The following is a 23,098-nucleotide window of genomic DNA, read 5'->3' as shown; positions in this document are numbered from 1 at the left end:
GGACATTCTAGACAATTTGAGCGAATGATTTGGGCACTCACTGAACGTTTATGGGAAATAACAGAGAGGTCAGTTTGTGCACAAAATGCTGCACAAGCAACACTTTCGTAATTATGGACGAGTATAGAGACAGCAGGGCTCAAGTTTTCTGCAAGGGACTTCGAACGACTTGTTGAGCTGCTGCACTAGAACGGCTAAATGATGGTCGGACATGACATTTGGAGGCATCCCATATGTTTTGTCACCTTAGTGTAAGTTTTGTGGAGGTACTTTGAGAAAATACAACGATAAATGTGTCTTATTTTATATAATTTTGCAAATCTTAAAAGGTACGTCGTGATCCTCACACAAAATGTAAGATGAGGTAGTCGAAAAGATGGCATTACACATCTGGCAAGGTTCCGCCAGATGAGTCGGAGTGCTAGGGAACAAAAGGAAGAGACTTTTCCGCAAAAAGTAGGTGTGTGAATGTGGGCGGGTGGTGGCAGTGGGAACGCCGGCTTCGGAGTCGCATGTTGCGGAGTAGCCAGGAGCGGTAGGCGTCGACGCGCGTGTAGACGCCGGGCCAACCCGGCTTGCCGCAGGGGTCGGGCCCGTAGCTGGCGACGGCGACGGCCACGGTGACGGCGTCGGCCGGCCGCGTGCCCATCAGCGGGCCGCCCGAGTCGCCGCGGCACGAGTCGCGCTGCTCGCCGCCCGCGCACACCTGCCGCCGAGGGTCGACGCGCAGCGACGCCTCGGCTCCGAACTTGGCCGCGCACGCGCCGCCCTCCACCACCGGCACCATCGCCTGCAGCACCACCGGGCTCCAGTTCTCTGAGGCAGACGACGCACCCACACTCTCACTGATGCTACTCGTAACGTCGAAACGTAAAAAAAATTGTTTATTGTTTATCCAAATCCACACCATTCACCTTACCTCTCTCTCTGTCACTTTCTCTTTCACAAGCTGCGTCACTGTAGTGAATAAAACAGTGACCCGTATATAGAATAAATTTCCTTTAATTTACGTTTAGGGTGACAAACTTTTTGTTCACAGATTACCGGTTTCGGTCTATAATGACCATCTTCAGATCTGTGTTTTATAAAAAACAATTTCCTAATGTACTGCAGCCATAGTGGCATCCTCAAATGTTAAATGCGTATTCAGCACCAGCATCGTCAAATATATATAAATAATAGCATATGCACGAGTCATGTTGTCATTAACACTCACTTATAAAACAAAGAATTGAAGATGGTCACTATAGACCGAAACCGGTAATCTGTGAACAGTTTGTGACCACAGATGTAAATTAAAGGAAATTTATTCTCTCTCTCTCTCTCTCTCACTCACTCACTCACACACACACACACACACACACATACACACACAAAAGCTAAGAATCTCAGATCTCAATAACACTTCGAAATCGCGGGCAACAATACAAACACGAAAAGAAACAAATGAGCACTTCGTAGCTACGTCAATGTGTAAAGTGGTGACTGATAAAGTCTACCATATCCGTCTCTAAAATCTAAAAACGACAATAACAAAAGAATACGTTTTTTAACGCGTCATAAACAAAGAAAGCAAGAGCACACCACAAAAAGAACCGCGTAAGAAACACTCTAAAAAGCAAGATATAATACAGCGCTTTTCAGTCCAGAACAAATGATGAATGGTAAACGTTTTGTTCTTTGCAGATGACAAGCTGTAGGATGCATGGTAGATATAAACTACCAACATGCATAATTGAAAGCGCCATTTAAGATATGTGAACTGACGTATAATCATCTTATAAACAAATTGGTACTTAGACCTAAATTCTTTAGGACTGTGTTTAAGTGTACAATAAATAATGACTCAACTCGGTAACTGTGACTATAAATGTACACTAACATAAAATTTGACATCTAATAATCGCTCTTTTGTTCGTGTTAATAACTTTTAGCGAAAAATTCACATCCAAAATACGATGACATCTAATAATAATTACCAGAAAAAATAAATAAAAACCTGACGAACATAGTACCAAGTTCTGCAACATGTTCGCGTAAAACAAAACTAACAAGCAGCGTCTTGAATAGGGCGGAATTCCCCTCCCGCGTTTTAGGTCGCATTCCCGCCAGCTATGAAAATGTATTTTAAGTATTTTATGCCATTAAAAAAAAACTTTGTGTTCTGCCTTACGGCAGGTCTTGTCATGGGGGAAGCCTCGTCAGAGAGGTCCACCGCATGAGCGTCTAGAGAAGTGATTCCAGTGGTGGTTTCCCGTTACCTTCCACTGACGATGATGAAATGATAATGAGGGCAAGACAACACCCAGCCCCTGAGCGGAGAAAATCTCTGACCCAGCCGGGAATCGAATCCGGCCCCTTGGCGTGACAGACCTCCGCGCTGACCACTCACCTACCGGGGCGGACTTTATGCCATTGTCAAGGTTTTTTTTTTAGTTCTTTGTTGTTCTGATAACGTGATACACGAGGAAGATATACATTCAGCTCTACCTGTGTTTCGTTGTTTAATCAAGAAAAAGCTGGTGCATGTCAGCAGAGTCCTTAATCCACGGTTCCTGCGGATATGCACAGTCTGTCCACTTCCGTTTTCACTGATTTTGTGAAATTCCAGACTGCTAAGTTATCTCGTCGCAAGTTCTGTCGTTATGGTCTTTGAAGTTTCAACAACAGCCATGTGGAAGGTCAAAGCGCTAGCATTGCTGAAGTAGGCATCTTGGTCACGAACGTAATAGTGCGTGTCTAACACTCGTTTGAAGATGGTGGTCGTGCAGAGAGGCAACATTAAGTTTTGTGTTAAGTTTTGTGTTTGAGGGCGAGAATTCGTCGAATTTACCCCAAATACCGAGAGGCATGTTCATGGTCGCCCTTCACGATAGCACCCGAACCAACAAACAGATTGAAGATGGTGCACGAGTTTTTGGCCAGCGAACAGATCACTGTGCGGGATCACCCACCGTATTCGTCGGATGTGGCCAAGACTGTTTCCCTAATTGAAGTTGTAGTGAAAGGACACCGTTACGACGCAATTAAGAACAGCCAAGAAAATTGTACCGCAATACTAAATGCATTTCCAGTACAGGATACCTGTGACTGTTTCAAAATGTTTTTAAAACGATTTCAGCTGCGATTTGATTCAGGGAAACACTATTTTGAATAAATACATTGGTTTCGTGAACCTAATTTATGACTTATATTTTTCATGGCCACAGCATTAACGGACAGGGACACATTGTGTACTTATTTTACAGTCGTTGGCTGCCCAGGATCCATTTTAGGTCTGAGGTGATCTTAGCTATTAAATAATAAATAAAAAAATCGAATAATGTTTCTTTAAAGTTGTTCGGTGCAAATGCATAGACATCTAGCACCTGTCTTAGTGTTGCCAACATATTATTTAATAAGATAGAGACATCGGAATCGCTGGGCTCAGCAACTCGACGCTCCAAAACTGTCCACACACCTGCCACTACCGTCCACCTTCAGTCTAGACTGCAGCTTTTACTCTGGTGCGTTGCGTTAACGTTCACACGGAGTCAAACAACTTTTACGTCAGGATTGCGACTTGTCTTATGAATCAAGCGAAGTTTCACGTAGCTGTAACTGTAGCTGATGAGTAATTACTACGTATATAGATAATTCAGTGATTCAAAATGAGATTCGAAACCTCTCACAAACTACTGGGCTTGGTCACATGTAAACTGTGTTTATGAAATAGTAATTGCAGCAGGTAGAACGAACGGGAGAGAGGGTGTGGAAGATTAAAAAAACCCAAAATCAAAAATCACTAGAAGAATGCAAAATAAAAATCAAACAAAATCCTATCGTGATTATGAACTGAAATTGGATTTTGTTTGGACCATGTATAACGAGTATTGTCGACGTACCTTTATCGATTTTTCAATTCATTAATATTCATTAAAACTTAATCTTCAGTTTAACTAGTTATCAGAAGTGAGTCATTGTGACGTCTTGCTCCGACTGAAATACTTTAATTGTTTCAAAAAAATCTTCTCTAAAACAGTGTAGAAATTAAAATGAGTAGGACTCTCAAATCAAACTTTACAGGATCAGATGACGGAAGCCATGCCCCACAAAACCTGTTATATCACTGTGAATATGAGGCACTCTTGATACACGTTACTAAAGCTGGGCATAATTTTTAAAAGAGAAATCAAATACTGAAACTTGAGTTACACGAAGAAAACTGATAAAAGTAAATACAAGTAAGAAGATCGATGTGAAAGGTACGGACAATTTCAAGCAATTTTTTATACTGGACAAAAGTGTTGGAACCATCTTTTATTACAGAGAACTGAAGGAATAGCTTACAAACTAATTTTCATCTGAAGCAATCGTTTTGGAATAGATTGGTTGGTCGCAGTCTATACCGGATTACTGAGAAGAGAAGCAATTTGAATACAGTGTCACACCATTAACTATCATAATTTAGGACGTTCCTTTTTTTTCCATCAGCTAACTCGTAGCCGTGCAATCACGTGGAATTTTTCACATGTCGGGCATAATATTTAAAGATTTATTGAGACGGAGCCGTTCGCCGTCTCCTATCGATGCCTCACGGCAGTGGTCAAACACAGTGTTGCTCGCCGGGGTCTTCACTTGCCACCTGGTGTGGTAGAGTGCAGAGGCACCACGCACTGCAGTGGACGGATCGTACCAGCTGTTGATCGAAGCGTGATGCACCGTGAGGAACCGTGTTACCTACGAGCGTCGTCCGACATCGTGTTGCGTAGCTTGCGTTGAAGATTTCTGCGTTGCTAGGTTCAAACTTGGCTGCTGGTTGCTGAGACATATTCACTGGTGACTTACGGGCATCTCATCTGCGCACCAAGATTGTGTTGCCTTCATTCCTTAATCTGAACCAGTGTGTCTTGTTCTGTGGGAGATCCGGTGTTACTGTTCTGTCCGTCGCCGTGCTTTGGCCATATTAGAAGTATTTCTGCCGAACATTGTTTTAAGTGGCTTTTCTTGTCGCGAAATTAGTTTAGATTCTGGCTACTTTCCAGAAGCCTATTAATGTAAAGTAAGAGTTGACTAGGCACAGATGTTACATGAACTTGTGATTTTTATGCCTTCGGGTGTACTGTCAAGCTCAGTTTAACTAGTGATTATTTTTGGCACGTTTTCATGTTTAATGTTCATTGGGTGCTTATATTTCTTACGTAATCACGTGTATGGCATGTATGTAATTTTCCTTTCTTTATACTGAGTTAGGTGGTCGACTGGCGCTAGTGGTATTCGTAACTGTACGGCACACACACCACCTCTAGGGGGCCGAGTTTATTTCGGTGTGATGGTTGGGTGCCATTGCTACAGATGTGTTGATTATGAATTATTTCTTTTGAAACCCCTCCGTGTATCAGTCTTGTTAGTAAGCAAGTATTTAAAGCTGTGACTGAAGTGTGTTACTTTATTCCTTTTAAAGTGCTTTGATATTTGTAATTGTTTAGTTTACGCTGTAACCTTAATGATCAAGATCTTTACAATATTTTTTATTAACATCAATTAATGCCTTATGAAGAGCGCTTTGTTTAAACTGTATTTAATCAAATGGAATATGTCTATTACAAGATTGTGCCAAATTACTTTTGTTGAGGCCTGTGGATACAAAAAAAATTATTGCATTAAAATCTTACTTTATTGGAGCTCAGGACCTACCGTTCCCCCGCTCCATGCTGTTGCACCACGGTAAGTATCCCTGACCACATGAAAGAAGTAAATTTTAGTTCGGCAACAGCAGTTAAATATTATATGAGGTCAAGTGAGCCAACTGCAGGGCTGACTGCTATGTTTCACTCGCTGCTCCGAATAGCCCACACTTTTTTCGTGTGTAGCCAGGATCAGATGGTTTAGCGGGCCGGTCGAGGTGTGATACGGTGGCTGACTGTTGGTCAAACCAGGATCGTACATTTACCTCCCAGTGAACACGGCTGTTATCCTGCAAGAAGGGAGTGCCCGTAGCTTATCCATCATGAAGATGAAGCAGGAAGGACAAAACTTGATTATCAAGATTTCTGAAACAAACATTCTGGTTCATTTTCATCAGAACCTAAATCAGTGAGCCTATGTCGTGGTACGAAAAACAGCCCAAAGCATCAGACAACCATCTCCATCCTGAGTTAAACACTCTACACACTGCTGATTGAGCCGCCGGTAAATTCGATGCCTTGAAAAGAGGCAGAATCGCGACTCTTCGGACAACATTATACGCCTCCGATCAGCTACTGACCGGTTCTGCATTGTTTTGCCCCTTGGGGACGTTCATCGTTATGTGACACTGAGAGCAATGTCCTTTTGCGAGGTATCCGACTCCGAACGTCCTCTGCACGCCGGTGCCTTCCCAATCTTCTCTCAGTAACTGGATGAGATGGATTCGCATCCACTGACAGAAGCAATTCCTGTCGAGTTAGAAACCGACAGTTTTTTACACTCGTCTCCAGTCCCCGCCGATTAGGATTTTTTCACGATCAGTATTTTTTACAGCCTGTTCCTATTACAGGGCTGCAAGTGGTAACATTCCTTCTGGACACGTTTGATAGTCCACGTTGGTACACCAACAAATCCGGCAGCTTCACTCACGGTGAAATTATGGGCACGCCCAAGCATGGCAGCACTTTGAGCCTTTTCTCAGGTCTCCACGGCGACCCATGTTACTGTACTGCATCCAAGCGAGCTGTTGGTCCATTCACAACACCGCCGTGCCTTACGCCTGCGCCGCACGGTTGCGTGAATTCCCGCTACCAGTTCCACGCCATTTGTAATGCTCCAAAGAGATCAGTGTGCTTCTTTAAGGGGGAGACTAATATTTTGTCCGGTGCGCTGACATTATTTTTGTTGTTGTCACCAGCCCTAAGACTGATTAGAGACAACAGTTTAACACGTGAGGTTTTTTTCACATCAGCGCAGCCACTGTACCCTATCCAGTTAAACCCGCTTCCTGCAGTCAAGTTTTTGTCTCCTTGTACAATTTTACTCTGACTGACGGTTTCTTGTCGCGTCAGGAAGTTCTTATCAACGTATTTGTACCATAAAGCTCTTTTCTCGCCAGTTAGATTCAATAACTCGTTAACAGTTACTCGCCTACCCATCTAACCTTTAGGCTTTTTCTGAAGCACCACACTTCAAAAGCTTCTTTTCTCTGCGTGCCTGTCCTGTTTGTCGTCCATGTTTTCTTCCATTTAACACCAAACTTCACAAAAATACTTTCGGAAAAAACCTCTTAACATGTAAATTTATATTATGTTAACATATATATCATTTGTACAAAGCATTGCCAGACGGAGTTTTGTATTCTCAGTACTTCCGCCGTCGTCAGTTGCTTCTCCGCCCAAACAGCAAAACCCATCTACTACTCTGAGCGTTTCGTTTCCCCGGTCTGTCGCAGCTGATTATCCTAACCTACGAGGGTAATCCCAAAAGTAAGGTCTCCTATTTTTTATAAGTACATAGACCTGTTTATTTCTACAATGGTTTAAATCAGTTTACACCTTGAACATTTAACTATTTTTCGGCATAATCACCATTTCTGTCGATGCATTTTTGTAGACGCTGTGGTAGTTTTTGTATGCTCATGTCATACCAGCTCGCTGCCATGATGTTCAGAAAGTTATGAACCTCTTCTTTCACTGGGACCATAATTAACGCTGACAGGTACTGTGAGACTCTGAAAAAACTCAAACGGGCAATTCAGAACCGGAGAAGAGGAATGTTGAGCAAGGGCGTACACATTCTCCATGACAACGCTCGCCCACACATCGCTCGGCAAACCGTTGCTCTGCTGCAACAGTTTCAGTGGAACATAATCACCCACCCACCCTATAGTTCTGACTTGGTGCCCAGTGACTTTCACCTGTTCCCCAGGTTAAAAGAACATTTGGCCAGAAAGCGATTCAGCTCCGACGACGAGGTGAACTTTCTGAACAGCATGGAGGCGAGCTGGAGCAGTAATCGTCACCTGCAATAAGGCATCCCACGTTTAATGACAAACTACAACTCAAACGCCTGGAGTGCGACCCCCTGTTGGTCCTAGGATTTTTCTGTCACTTATTCCTCTTTATTCACCTCTGGTAATGGTTTATAATGTCTAAAATGACAAGTTTCATCGTGGTCTGCAGTTGATGTTAAACAGCAGTTCCCCACATAACTAGCTGGGTATGTCAGTTCAAAGGCCGGAGTAAGGCAATCCTGGCCCGCCCGGCTTGTCCCGCGGTCTAACGCGCTGCTTCCCGAGCGGGAAGGCATGCCGGACCCCGGCACGAATCCGCCCGGCGGATTAGTGTCGAGGTCCGGTGTGCCGGCGAGCATGTGGGTGGTTTTGAAAGCGGTTTTCCATCTACCTCGGCGAATGCGGGCTGGTTCGCCTCATTCAACCTAAAGTTACACTATGCGCAAACACTGTCTCAATGTGCGAGTACACCATAAACTTTTTGGGTTACACTCGTCTGGTATGACACGTTCCCGGTGGGGGGGGGGGGGGGGAGGGTGTCCACTGTAGCCGAACGGCACAATAACCCTAGGTTCGGCATGGGGCGGCGGTGAGGTGGGTGGACTGCTGTGTGGCCTGTTATGGGGTTGTGAACCACTGAGGGCTAAGACGGGATGAAGCCTCTGCGCCGTTTCTAGGTCCCCGGTTTAACAGTTTAATACACAATATACAAAGCAATCCTCCAACAGGGTCATACTTACGAGGGGACTCCAAAAAGTAAATTACATGTTATTATGGCAGGCCTGGTAACTCTGCCGGCCGGAGTGGCCGTGCGGTTTCTAGGCGCTTCAGTCTGGAGCCGAGCGACCGCTACGGTCGCAGGTTCGAATCCTGCCTCGGGCATGGATGTGTGTGGTGTCCTTAGGTTAGTTAGGTTTAATTAGTTCTAAGTTCTAGGCGACTAATGACCTCAGAAGTTAAGTCGCATAGTGCTCAGAGCCAAGCCTGGTAACTCTACACTTTAAAGTGATACAGATATGTAACCGCAAAGTTTCTGATGACAACGGTCGCAGCGTATTGCACATCGTTCAATTTCTCGACGATAGAAGTCCGCTTCTTCGTAACGCAGCCGTTCGGGAATCGCTGTGTGAACGTCATGATCGTCGGAAAATTACGACTGCTGCAAAACAGTTCCTCGATTGCCTGAATGTTGCCGTCTGTAGTTGGCGTAGATGGCCTTCGTTCCTTCCTGGTCATCGTCACTGACATCTGTGTGCCCGTATCTCGTGGTCGTGCGGTAGCGTTCTCGCTTCCCACGCCCGGGTTCCCGGGTTCGATTCCCGGCGGGGTCAGGGATTTTCTCTGCCTCGTGATGGCTGGGTGTTGTGTGCTGTCCTTAGGTTAGTTAGGTTTAAGTAGTTCTAAGTTCTAGGGGACTTATGACCACAGCAGTTGAGTCCCATAGTGCTCAGAGCCATTTTTGAACTGACATCTGTGCGTCCTGGGACAAACTGTTGGCACTATTTCATTACGGCTGAATACGAAATTACATTTGTCCGTGTATCACGAGAATTTCATGGAGACGTTACGCCCACAAGAATCGTACTCTTCCGCATAAATGAAATTTGGAGTACGTTTACAGTTATCGCTCAATTTCATTCGCACAGGCGTCTGTTATACCTACCAAAGCAGAAATGTGTCTGCAAGAACCCCAGAACAAGTACTCCTGACAACGCACCACTCCTGTTGCGCATTGATCTTGGCGTGGGACGACATGTGGAACTTACTTTCTGAGACCCCCTCGTAGAAAGGCACTGAGATGTTCAAACCAACCTTCGGACTCAGGTCTACCGAAAGTGATCTGTGGTAGATCTGAAGACAACGTACAATACTGGCGTAGGCACAAGTCTTTCGGAGCAGATTGTTCAAAGGCCATTGTTAAACATGGAGCTTCACTTTATGCGACCCCTATGTGTTCCTGTGTTGACCCAACGACATCATCAGTTGTGATTACAGTGAGCACAGCATCACTGAGTTTTCACTGTGGATCAATAGAAATGTGTCGCCTGTCGAATGAATCACATTTCTTGTTATCGATATCGATGGTTGGGTCCTTACACGCCGTCATCTAGGCGAATGGCTGCACGAAACATGCATCAGGCAACAGATGCTAGGCCGGTGAGGGTAGAATTATGCTAAGGGAAAAAATTGAGTAGGGCTTCGGTGGGATCTGTGGTGGTCATCGAAGGAATCGTGACAGCAGTGGACTACATGAACATTACTGCGGATCACCTGCATCGCTTCGTGCTTGAACTCTCCCACTAAGGCTGTAACATGTTGCAGCAGGATAACTTCCCGTGTTGCATGGTCAGAATCTTACGACAATGGTTTGAGGGTCATTATAATGAACTCACACTGAAGTCTTGGCCAGCAAATGTGTTTGATCTGTACCCACTGGAAAACGTATTGGGTGCCAGGTGTTAGGCTGTAAATAACCATCCCGAAATTTGCGGGAATTGCTTGACCTGTGAGTAGACCTCTGGTGCCACATACTTCTGGAATTCTGTCAAAGACTTATAGAATCCACGTCACGCAGAATATCTGTTCTACTGTGTTCGAAAAGAGAAACAACACGCTATTAAACTGTTGGTCATAATGTTTTGGTTCATCGGTGTGTATGTGCAGGGTGGTCCACTTAAACGTTTCAGTGCAAATATCTCTGCAACAACAACAGATGTTGGTAAACGACTTTAAGAAGTATGAATGTAAGGCAGGGGCTCATGAAAGTAAATACTATGAGACATTCTAAATCGCAAGCAAATATTATTTTCAACAAAAACGTATGGTTTTTTTTGTAATGGGCAGCCCGAATTATTTCTTACGCAATCAGTGACACGAAAAATCACAGAAAGAATGGCTTTAGTTGTATCGCAAAACGTTATTCACATCCCGAAAAATTGCAAGGCGAAAGTGATGCTTATAAACAGAACACGCAGCTATTGAACATCCTGAGATGCAAGTGTAATCCCCCACACTGTTCGTAATTGCGATGTGATTGACGTACTATGATGCAACAAACGCTGTACTTATTGTCATTTACATCGTTATTAAATTGACTGGAAACAATGCAGGTATCCAGTCATACAACTATCTACAACACAGAAATGTACAACTATTATTTACCTCTTTGTTAGATACTTGGTCAGCCGTTAATTATGCTCACCGTGGCCGGAGATATTTGGATTTTCGTTGCCGTCTTGTCCATTCAAGTACCATACTGTAGTAAAGTTCAATAAAACACGAATGAGCAAACCCTTCCCTTACTTTTCTTTGTGTATGGCCAGACATCTGTATTGTTTCCAGTCCACTTAACAGTGTATCAATAAGTACACCGTTTGTTGAATCGTAGTATGTCAAGTACATCGCGATTACGAGAAATGTGGGGTTCAAGCTTGCATATCAGATTTGCAGTAGCGGCGCGTTTTGTTTATTTCAAGTATCGTCGTCGCCTTGCGGTTTCTTGGGATGTAATTGATGTATTGCGATTTAACCACTGCCATTCTTTTCGTGATTTTTGATGTTATTGATAGCGTAAGAAATAATACGGAGTGCCTAATAAAAAGTATACATATTAAAACATTAAAAACACACACACATACACAAACATTTATAAATATATAGTGTCCCAAGAGAGCCCTGACAAACTTCAGTAACAGTTTCCTTACGTTTAGGGATACTGCATGTTACATCTTCATAGCGCTTACTTCCATCTTTTTCCTTGGTTTCTCCACGCTTCATCATTTGAGTACACAGCACAGAGCTGCCTTTGGTAGCCTGGTGTCCTCCATTTTATGGATATGGAAAGCCCATTGGCGTCTGTATTTTTGCATTCCTGTGTTGACTATTTCTACGTTCATTTCTTTCTTATTAGCATTATTAAACTTGTCTTCCATAGTTCCGCTTACGAATTTCATTTCACAGTTCTGCACTCAAGACGTAGCTTTCTGTGTTGGTGCCCAACACTCACAACCACAGAGCAATGTAGGAGCTTCCGTGGTACTGTTTTATTCTTTAAATTGTTAGTATGGTTCAATATACTGCTTGGAACTTTTTCTAGGAGTCCATCTTTTAACCTTACCAATTCCACATCCTGAAAAAGTGGGGGAGGGCCATCCATATTTTTGACCTTAACGACTATTTTGCGTCTTATTGGTTCTCTTCTCAATACTCCATTTCCTTCATTTTACCAGTGGATATTTTGGGACACTTCTTCATTAACCTGATTGACACTTGTGTAATGGATTAACCGTCTAAGGTAGGTAAAAGGCTGACTACTATTTCATTACACAGACCAAACCTTCTATAGTACGGTGTACATCGTGTTAAGTATTAATTTAAGGTCAGAAGTTTGCGATATTGGGAAATGTCACAATTTCGCGAGAACCACTTTTTGTTCTAATACAAGGGCTGCTTACTCGTTTCAGTGCGACCCCAGCCTGCGATAGTCGGCTGCCAGTTTTTGTAGGTCTCGTTGACATCCTGTGGAGACGGAAGGCAGATCGGCCGGATGTTATCTGGAATACCAAAGTGCTTGTCTTAGTGTGACAATGCAACTGAGAAGAGAGAAATAGTTGTTAGCTCTAGGTAGGAAGAAAGCAAGAGCGCATTACTTCATAAACAGTGAGCATAAAAGTAACGTTGTCTTTTTTACCACTGTGGGTTCGATAGATAGCGGAAAAGGGAGAAGCAGCAAGTGCCCAACATCTAATATTATGATTCCTACAGAAAAAGCAGTTATCTACTTCATGGAGTTTATACAGGTTCACTAAAGCTTTTCGCCACAATCCCATGATTCAAAAATTGTTATCAATGTCGATTACTATTTACCTGCAATGAGACTTAGCTCCGAAGTATGTTACTTCTCTAGACTGAAAATACATGCTAGAGGCCGTGACCACATGTGCGTGAAGTTCGTAAATGCTGCAATGCGTCGTATGATAAATGTCGCACTGGCCAGTCGTGGTATGGTTGTACGCTCCTTCCCCGCGCATGCGCGGGTGAACAGGTCAATCGATTTCCGTTTAAGATAGATGAGAATTTTAGACAGAGCAGAATTATTAGACTAAAGAGAACTTAACGCTCTGTACACAGCCTAGCATCTCTTTGACGGAGAAAATTGTTCAGAGGCACAGTTATGCCGTAATTGAGCAGTCAATGGTGAAAAACTTGAAGTAATCGTAATAACACCTGCTTCCAGTGAATTTGAGGAGTTGCCTACCTACTGAACAGTAAGAACAAGCTTATTCCAGGAAAGATATTTCTTCTCAAAATTTATATAGATTCTAACGAAAATGTACATCACAAATTGCAGGACACACGTAGGCGAAGAAATTATGTTGTATGAACAAGGGTCTGGAACGGCTCTGTTTTCATGTTACAAGTCATTTTCTCTAACTCATTAATCACGGGAAATACATACGAACAGAACGCACCAGCAAACCTCATACAACTCTTTCCCACAGGAGTTGTTCAATATGCCCTCCGTGGGCACTGACACATGCGCTAAACGGCCGTCATACTGAATCTCTGATGCACTGATGTATCCCTCGAGTATTACGTATGGTTTCGCAGCCCTCCATAACACGGGCACAGAGACTCTGAACAACTTGTACTGGTTTCCACACATACCAGATGCATAAATATGATACCGGAATTCCCCTACAGATGGTGCTAGCCGTCAGTGCAGATCTCGTGATACCTAAGGCTCTCTAGTGATACCGCGTCTGCAGTGCCATCTGCTTCCTGTAACGGCTTACGACGAATGTCAACACATAGTAACCCGAGTTCCATACATCTGTATCTGTTTCAAACCCGTAAACACGTCGAGTTTTGTGCCTACGAACTACGATTTTAGGGCGTCAATGGTTTTCTGTTATCATTTGAAGAAAACTGCTACAGAATCGCAGCGAATGCTTGTCGAAGCTTTCGGCGAACATGCTCTTGAGAAAACAGTGTTTCGAGTGTTCAAAAAATTCAAAAGTGGTGATTTTGACGTGAGAAACGACGAGCGCGGGAAACCAACGAAAAAGCTCGATGACAACGAATTGCAGGCCTTATTGGATGAAGACGATACTCAAACTCAACAGGAACAGGCGGAACAATTGAATGTGCTACAGAAAGCCGTTTTTCTTCGGTTGAAAGCTATGGGAAAGGTGCAGAAAGTGGGAAAATAGGTTCCGCATGAACTGAGTGAAAGACAGCAAGCAAATCGAAAGACCACTTGTGAAATGTTGCTCGCCAGATACGAAAGAAAGTCGTTTCTCCATCGAATGTGATGAAAAATGGATTCTAAGCATCGTAGATCAAGATTGAATCCAGGTAAACCATCGACATCCACTGCAAGACCAAATCGCTTTGGGCAGAAGACAGTGTTCTGTGTTTGGTGGGATCAGAAGGGTGTCATCTACTATGAGCTGCTACAACCTGGTGAAACCGTTAACACCGATCGCTACCAACAGTAAATGATTTAAAACGAGCATTACGTGGAAAACGACCGGATTATGGAAAAATGCAACACAAAGTCACATTGCTTCGTGGTAACGCATCACACACAGAAAAACGGGTCAGGGAAACGATCGAGGCGTTCATCTGGGAAATATTAGGGCATGCGGCTTATTCTCCACACTTGGCTCCGTCCGGTTACCATCTACTTGCATCACTGGGACACGCTCTCGCTGAATAACGCTTCAATTCGTATGGCAATGTACGAAAACGGCTCGCTGACTGGCTCGCTTCAAAAGAAGAATTGTTTTTTTGGCGTGGCATTCATAGCCTGCCGGAGAGTTGGATGAAATGTATAAATAGCAACGGAGATTACTTTGAATAAAATATTGTTTATTAGTTTCAAACAACAGACGTGTAATTATTGCAACCAAATTCCGGTTTCATACTTCTACATCTCGTAAGTGCAGTCAAGTGCCCCCAAAAATAAAAGTCCAGTGTGTTTAGGTCCGGAGAGCATGGAGGTCAGTCAATTGCTCCGTCGCTACCTATCCATTGTAACCGGATCTGTACGATAGTTGAGCGCGATCGCCATTGCCGTCAGCTAACCCATGGGCATCTGCCAATTCTGCATTTGTGTACACTGTCACTGCAAGAGTCAAATATGTCATTAACTCTACGTAGTAACCCGTGTGCTTGCAACTGTTATACTGATCTCTGAAACAAGCAAAGATGTACGTCGCATGGCAACAGGGACCTGAGAAACAAAACACTGGTGGTGCACAACGTAACCAGACGTCACCAAGAGAGCATGTTCCCCGTGATTCAAACATTCTGTTCTTGTATTTTTCACATGATTAATGAATTGGAGAAAATGATTTGTAACATGGAAACAAAGCGTTTCCAGATCAATGTTCATATAACATGACTTCTTCGTCTACTTATGAGGTATGTGCCCAGCAATTTGTGCCGTACATTTTTGTTACACCCAATATATACCTCCTGTGGACAATTTAAAACACAAAGGAAATAGGGCAGGTTTTTTAAGTCCATCGGATTGTGAAGGCTACATAGATACTTGGACTGAGAGAGATTGTATTTCAGTGTCGCATATGCTGTGACACGTACTAAGAAAGAAGGAAGATTAAGAGTTAAACGTTGCGTCGACAGCGATGTCATTGGAGACAGAGCACAAGATCGAATTACGAAAGATGGGAAAGAAAATCGGCCGTGACTTTTTTCAAAGCACTCATTCTGATACTAGCTTGGAATGGTTTAGGGAAGTCGCAGGCCGGCCGCTGTGGCCGAGCGGTTCTAGGCGCTTCAGTCCGGAACCGCGCTGTTGCTACGGTTGCAAGTTCGAATTGTGCCTCGGGCGTGGATGTGTGTGGTGTCCTTACGTTAGTTAGGTTTAAGTAGGTCTAGGTCTAGGGGACTGATGCCTCAGATGTTAAGTCCCATAGTACTTAGAGCCATTTGAACCATTTGGAAGTCGCAGAAAATGTAAATCTGGATCTCCGGATGGAAATTTGAACAGTTGCCCTCCGGAATACTAGTCGAATGTGTTGGCCTCTGCGTCAGTTCGCTCGGTGTGGCAAGTGCTGAACTGAAGTTCGACATTTCCAACTGAATGAGTGCCAGACTTAACTCACACATGCAATACCCTGATTGAAACAACGCCTGAGCTGGTGAATGGACATCATCATCCACAGTTACAGGATTCGAAGAGCATGAAGGGAAAGTAGTAGTTGAGAAGCGAGTGAAACAGGATTGTAGGCTATCTCCGATATTGTTAAATCTGTACAAAGCGCAAGCAGTAACGGAAAGTAAGGGAATTCTTAGACAGGGAATTAAAGCTCAGGCAGAAGAAATTAAAAACTTTGAGGTTTCTCGATGACATGGTAATTATCTCAGACGCGGCAAAAGACTTGGAAGAGCAGTTGCACGGAATGGATGATGTCTTGAAAAGATGTTATAAGATGAATATCAACAAAAGCAAAACAAGGATAATGGAATGTAGTCGAATTAAATTAGGCGATGGTGACGGAAGTACATTCTAAGACAAAGAAACGACTCAGCACGAAGGAATTATCGGAATGGAACGGAAGCGCTCCAAACGTTCCAAACTTGGAAGAGACCAAAGTTGGGTTTGGCAAGCATGAAGACAAGCAGTAGAAACTCTTGCCGTAGGGGAGAGGGGGGGGGGGGGCATTATCTTGCTGAAATGCAAGCCCAGGATGGCTCGCCATGAAGGGCAACTAAACGTGGTGTAGAATATCGTCGACGTACCGCTGTGCTGTAAGAGCGATAATCAGGTCGGTATCCGATTGCTGTCTGGGGCGTCTTCAGACACGTCTTCGACCTGGAATCTCAGCGACAGGAGTAGAATTGTCTTCAGTGATGAGTACCGTTTCGAAATGAGCTGCGATGGCCAGCGAACACGTGTCTCGAGACGCCCCAGACGGCGGGGAAATACCAACCTGTCATCTTCCATAACGGTCGACAATCAGGAGCCATGGTCTGGGGTGCCATTTCATTTCATGGCAGGACCCATTCGGCAGTCATCCTTGTCACCGTTACAGCACAGCGTTACGTCGACGATATTTTTCGCCCCATGTTGTTCCCTTCATGGCAAGTCATCCTAGGATTACATTTCAGCAAGAGCCGGCCGCGGTGGTCTCGCGGTTCTAGGCGCGCAGTCCGGAACCGTGCGACTGCTACGGTCGCAGGTTCGAATCCTGCCTCGGGCATGGATGTTTGTGATGTCCTTAGGTTAGTTAGGTTTAAGTAGTTCTAAGTTCTAGGGGACTAATGACCACAGCAGTTGAGTCCCATAGTGCTCAGAGCCATTTGAACCATTTCAGCAAGATAACACCCGCCCGCAAGTGGCGAGAGTTTCTACTGCTAGGTAGACGGATGTATCTCCAATTGAAAACGTTTGGAGCATTATAGGCAGGGACCTCCGACCAGTTCGGCATTTTGACGATCTAACGCGCCAAGCAGGCAGAATTTGGCACGATATCCGTCAGGAGGACATAACAATAACGCTATCAATCAATGCCAAGGCGAATAACTGCTTCCATAAGGGTCAGAGGTGGATCAACGCGTTATTGACATGCTCAGATTGCGAAGCTCTTGCTCTTGAATAAAGCATTCAATTTTTCTGAAATAGTAATCATTTGTTTGTCTGTACAAGTACGTCACATCTACCGTTATCTCTCCCATGCGGATAATTCCTTCGTGCTGCGTCTTTTGTCTTGGAGTGTACATTAGGAGTTCATAGACTAAAAGAAGTCGATGAGTTTTACTGTTTGTAAAGCAAAACACTTGACGTTAGCTGATGTGTAGGGAATATAAAAAGGAAACTGGCAGTACCAAGCAAAGCGTTTCTGAGAGGAATTTATTAGCACCGAATATGAATTTAAGTGCTAGGAAGCTTTCTCTGAAGGTATTTGTATGTTGTGTAGTCTTGTACGAAAATGAAACGAGGACGATAAACAGTTCAGACCAGGAGAGAATAGAATCATTTGAAACGTAGTGCAACAGAAGAATTTTGAAATTTATATGGGCGGATCGAAAAAACTACAGGATCAAATTGGGGAAAAAACAAATCTGTGGCATAATTTGCCTAACAGAAGGGTTCGGCTGATAAGACACATTCTGAGGCATCAAGGAATCATCAGTTTGGAAATGGAGGGAGTGTAAGTGTGTATGTGTGTGTGTTGGGGGCAGGGGGTTGAGGGGAGGGATTGTAGAGGCAGACCAAGGTTTGAATACAGTAAGCAGTTTCAAATGGCTGTACGTTGCAGAGATGAAGAGGCCTGCTCAGGATAGATTAATATGTTGAGCTACATCGAACCAGCATTCGGACGGAAGACCACATAGATAAGAGTCGCCTAATACGTTTTGGTACGCCCTGCGTGAAGCTTTTCCCTTCTGCGTGACTGCATTATCAACTTGTGATGTCGATATGACCTCCCAAATAACTGCGACTCTCCGCCATGGTTCACCGAAAGGGGGAGACAGTCTGAATTGTGCGTTTCTATGATAAGGTGCGTACGTAAATACTTTTTCAGTTAGGAAATGAAGAGCCTTGCGTCTGGCCGGGCGCCAGGGTATGAGAGATGAATGCTTCGTTCATGTCAGCTGTCCACTGAAAAATTAAGCCCAGTAAACCCATACCAAATAAGCACGGTCTACGTATTTTAGAATTATAAGAAGCAGTGTTAAAAAACAACTTTTCCTTTAAATTTTCGTAGTGCAGGCTTATTTGCTAGCAGCTTAGATAGCCTGGCGTACAAACGAATTTGAGTGGCGACAGTAATGACAACATTTTTGCTTTAAGACAACTAATGGCAAAGAGACTGAAAAGGAATTCTAGCAGTCATTTAGCTTTCAAAGGTCTGGAGAAACCATATGACGCAGTGCCGCTGAAGAAACTGTTTGAAGCCCTGAGGTTCAAATGGTTCAAATGGCTCTGAGCACTATGTGACTCAACTTCTGAGGTCATCAGTCGCCTAGAACTTGGAACTAATTAAACCTAACTAACCTAAGGACATCACACACATCCATGCCCGAGGCAGGATTCGAACCTACGACCATAGCGGTCGCTCGGCTCCAGACAGTAGCGCCTAGAACCGCACGGTCACTCCTGCCGGCTGAAGCCCTGAGGGGATTGGGCTTTGAAAGACATGTTAGAAGTATATGCAAACTACAGAAGTTTGCAGAGCGTGTAATCTAAGTGGGGAAACCAATTTCGTCAATGCTTTTCAAAATCAGAAAGGGACTGAAGCAGGGTGCTGCTTTTCTCTTACATTGTTTAAATAGTGGGGACTGAAACTAAATTTTCAAAAGATTGAATACCGATGCAGTGGAGAAAATGTAGGAATTAAAACAGTAAACACGTTAAGGCACGTAAAACGTTTAAATATTTGGCTAGCAACAAATCGGAAGAGGAACAAATAATTTTGTAATACAGCAACGAGTAGTGAATGGAAAAACAGCAATCTAGAAGGTAAACCGTCTGCTGTGGTCTTCTAAGATAAGTTTGAGAGTAAAGAAGATGCTCTAAATAAATACTGTAGAACCTATAACAACTTACGGGAAGTGGTGGGAGCGTACTGGAAAAAATAAAAGCAAAATAAGAGTTGTAAAAATGGACTATGTCAGAAGATCGTGTACAATATCCGGGCGAGACCACATAAGAAATGCAACGACTTTGCAAATGACTAAGAATAAAAATAACATTGCAGATAGAACAGAAGAACGGCAGCTCGCCAGGTATGAACATGCAATGCAAATGACAGATGTCAGATGACCAAAGGAAGACCTCGATGTACCCTCCTCAGGTAAAAAAGAGAAGAGGAAGACCGAAAGTTGCCTGGTTATACGAGGTAAAGGAAGCCATGGAAAAAAGAGAGGCCACAGAGGAGGAAGAAATCACTGTAAGCCCTGATCTGAAATCACCCGACGATTCCCCACACCCTAACGCCAAGAATAACGCCGTTGCGGCTCTCCGAATAACCTGAAGGATCTGACCTCTCCCCAGATCGCCTCCTCACACTCAACAATGGTCACCGCGGGAAGTACAGAACCACGATTAATCGCTGAACTCAATGCAACGTCATTCATCAGTACTCCATGCTTCCCGTTCACAGCACCACTCCAAACGCAGATGTTTGCGCTGTGGTGTTAGCGACAGCGTGTGCGTGGGACAGCGATTCCTTAATCCGGCTGCTGCTAGTCTCAGGATGACAAAGGAAGTTGCGGGGATTTCTTCAGTTGTTGCCGGATGGCAGGCGCCGATGTGAAGGGTTTACGATATGCCTGGTGCACTTTACGATGATCCTCCCTTGTGGTGGTCAGGCGTGCTCGACTGGAACCTTGATGACCAGTATACTTGCTCTCGTGTCTCATGCAGCCCAACATCGGGCCACTGTTACACCCAAATAACCCGCTAATTTGGTTGCTGTACGGTTCGGCCAGCCGTCAAACGAAAACCTACAATGAGCTGCTGATAAAGATGTCTCACATGTGTACGGGGCTTCTCCGTGTCCCTCACAGTAATAACTCGTTATCTGACGCTGTTCACGTCCCTTATATACCCTACCAGGTTTGGTAACAGTACTACACACGAAGGACACTAATGCGCTCTGGTGGCTGTTCTACCAGTCACGGAGAATTTTAAGTCTTAGTCATTTACATACCCAACGATGGTGTGCTCGTGTACTAAATTACATTGGCACCCGACCATGACTTCTGGGTGGTTTGCTTTTTTGTCAGGCAGTGTATTATGGCCAATTGGCGACAGGAAGGGCATCCGGCCACCCCTTAAATTAACCCTGCCAAATCCGGCCATAACCATGCCGACCCTGCGAAAACATTGGACAAAGGAACAAGGAAAAGAATAAGAAGAGTGTATTTTGTCCAACTAATGTACCCTGCTCCAGCTCCATGTGTGGTGTTGCCTGAACGGCCGAGTGCCGCGGTGCCGCTGTTGCAGGGGCATACTTACTTGTGTACATGACCTCCTGGTTGAGCCGGATGAGCCCGATGTCGTTCTGGTAGCTGTTGTCCTGGCCGCGGTAGCCGGGGTGCGGCAGGAGGCGCTCCGGCTCCACGTCGAGCGGCGGGTCGGCGCACACCCGCGTCCCGTTCACGTCCGGCTCGAAGCAGTCGAACTCAGAGTCCACGTCGAACTCGCCCAGCCGCACGTTCACCCTGCGCACAGTGTTCCAAACTGGCAGCACTCGGTAGTCAACTGGCCACGAGGATACGAAGGCTGTCTGGGAAGTATCCTCTGTTGTGTTATAAATACACTGCTGGCCATTAAAATTGCTACACCACGAAGATGACGTGCTACAGACACGAAATTTAACCGACAGGAAGAAGATGCTGTGATATGCAAATGATTAGCTTTTCAGAGCATTTACACAAAGCTGCCGCCGGTGGCGACACCTACAACGTGCTGACATGAGGAAATTATCCAACCGATTTCTCATACACAAACAGCAGTTGACCGGTGTTGCCTGGTGAAACGTTGTTGTGATGCCTCGTGTAAGGAGGAGAAATGCATACCATCACGTTTCCGACTTTGATAAAGGTCGGATTGTAGCGTATCGCGATTGCGGTTTATCGTATCGCGACATTGCTACTCGCGTTTGTCGAGATCCAATCACTGTTAGCAGAATATGGAATTGGTCGGTTCAGGAGTGTAATACGGAACGCCGTGCTGGATCCCAACGGCCTCGTATCACTAGCAGTCGAGATGACAGGCATCTTATCCGCATGGCTGTAACGGATCGTGCAGCCACGTCTCGATCCCTGAGTCAACAGATGGGGACGTCTGCAAGACAACAACCACCTGCACGAACAGTTCAACGACGTTTGCAGCAGCATGGACTATCAGCTCGGAGACCATGGCTGCTATTACCCTTGACGCTGCATCACAGACAGGAATGCCTGCGATGGTGTAATCAACGACGAACCTGGGTGCACGAATGGCAAAACTTCATTTTTTCGGATGAATCCAGGCTCTGTTTACAGCATCATAATGGTCTCATCCGTGTTTGGCGACATCGCGTTGAACGCACTTTGGACGCTTGTATTCGTCATCGCCATACTGGCATATCACCCGGCGTGATGGTATTGGGTGCCGTTGGTTACACGTCTCGGTCACCTCTTGTTCGCATTGACGGCACTTTGAACGGTGGACGTTACATTTCAGATGTGTTACGACCCGTGGCTCTACCCTTCATTCAATCACTGCGAAACCCTACATATGGGCCTTTCTGGATACAGAAAATGTTTGACTGCTGCCGTGGCCAGCTCATTCTCCACATCTCTCACCAATTGTAAACGTCTGGTCAATGGTGGCCGAGCAACTGGCTCGTCACAATACGCCAGTCACTACTCTTGATGAACTGTGGTATCGTGTTGAAGCCCCATGGGCAGCTGTACCTGTACACGCCATCCAAGCTCTGTTTGACTCAATGCCCAGGCGTATCAAGGCCGTTATTACTGCCAGAGGTGGTTGTTCTGGGTACTGATTTCTCAGGATCTATGCACCCAAATTGCGTGAAAATGTAATCACATGTCAGTTCTAGTATAATATATTTGTCCAATGAATACCCATTTACCATCTGCATTTCTTCTTCGTGTAGCAATTTTAATGGCCAGTAGTATAACATAATGGAATAGTTAAAAGAAATTTAAGTAATGAAACGCCGCTTCAGTTAATTGTGATTTAACTTTTGCTCGCCAGAGGACGTAACTTTACACTCCACTTGGATGGATTAATTGAAATTCTTGGTAAATCTAAAAAAATACTTTTAGCCTTTTATTGTTAAATCACAAAACTTGGAATTCTGGAACACGTCAGAAAATAACTCTTCTTAAACCATGCATTGCTGCCTCTGGATCCACAGGGTCCCGGGTTCGATTCCCTGCCGGGTTGGTGATTTCCTCATCCCGGGGACTGGGTGTTTGTGTTATCCTCATCATCATCATCATCATCATCATCATCATTCGTGACAGTGAATAGGCTGGACTGAGTACAAAATTGGACTGTGGAACAACTGGAACTTTGTACGGGCGCTGATGACCGCACAGTTGAGCGCCCCACAAACGAAACATTATCATCATCTTCTTAAATCA

General features: G+C 44.6%; 1 protein-coding gene across 1 annotated transcript in view; it reads right to left on the bottom strand.

Annotated features, from left to right (window-relative positions):
- Positions 1 to 290: 290 nt before the first annotated feature.
- Positions 291 to 23,098, bottom strand: part of LOC126207568 (CLIP domain-containing serine protease HP8-like) — a 75,832-nt gene continuing 53,024 nt past the window's right edge. Inside the window, exons 5-7 of the mRNA XM_049938883.1 lie at positions 20,958 to 21,163; positions 12,418 to 12,516; positions 291 to 816 (exon numbers count right to left, since the gene is read on the bottom strand). Of these exons, the coding sequence (XP_049794840.1) occupies positions 422 to 816; positions 12,418 to 12,516; positions 20,958 to 21,163 (700 nt within the window). The 3' untranslated portion in view covers positions 291 to 421. The remainder of the gene's footprint in view (positions 817 to 12,417; positions 12,517 to 20,957; positions 21,164 to 23,098) is intronic.

Source organism: Schistocerca nitens, chromosome 1, assembly GCF_023898315.1.
Source record: "Schistocerca nitens isolate TAMUIC-IGC-003100 chromosome 1, iqSchNite1.1, whole genome shotgun sequence".
NCBI lineage: Eukaryota > Metazoa > Arthropoda > Insecta > Orthoptera > Acrididae > Schistocerca > Schistocerca nitens.
The sequence above is the reverse complement of the archived record's forward strand: the minus strand, read 5'-3'. Positions and strand labels throughout refer to the sequence as shown.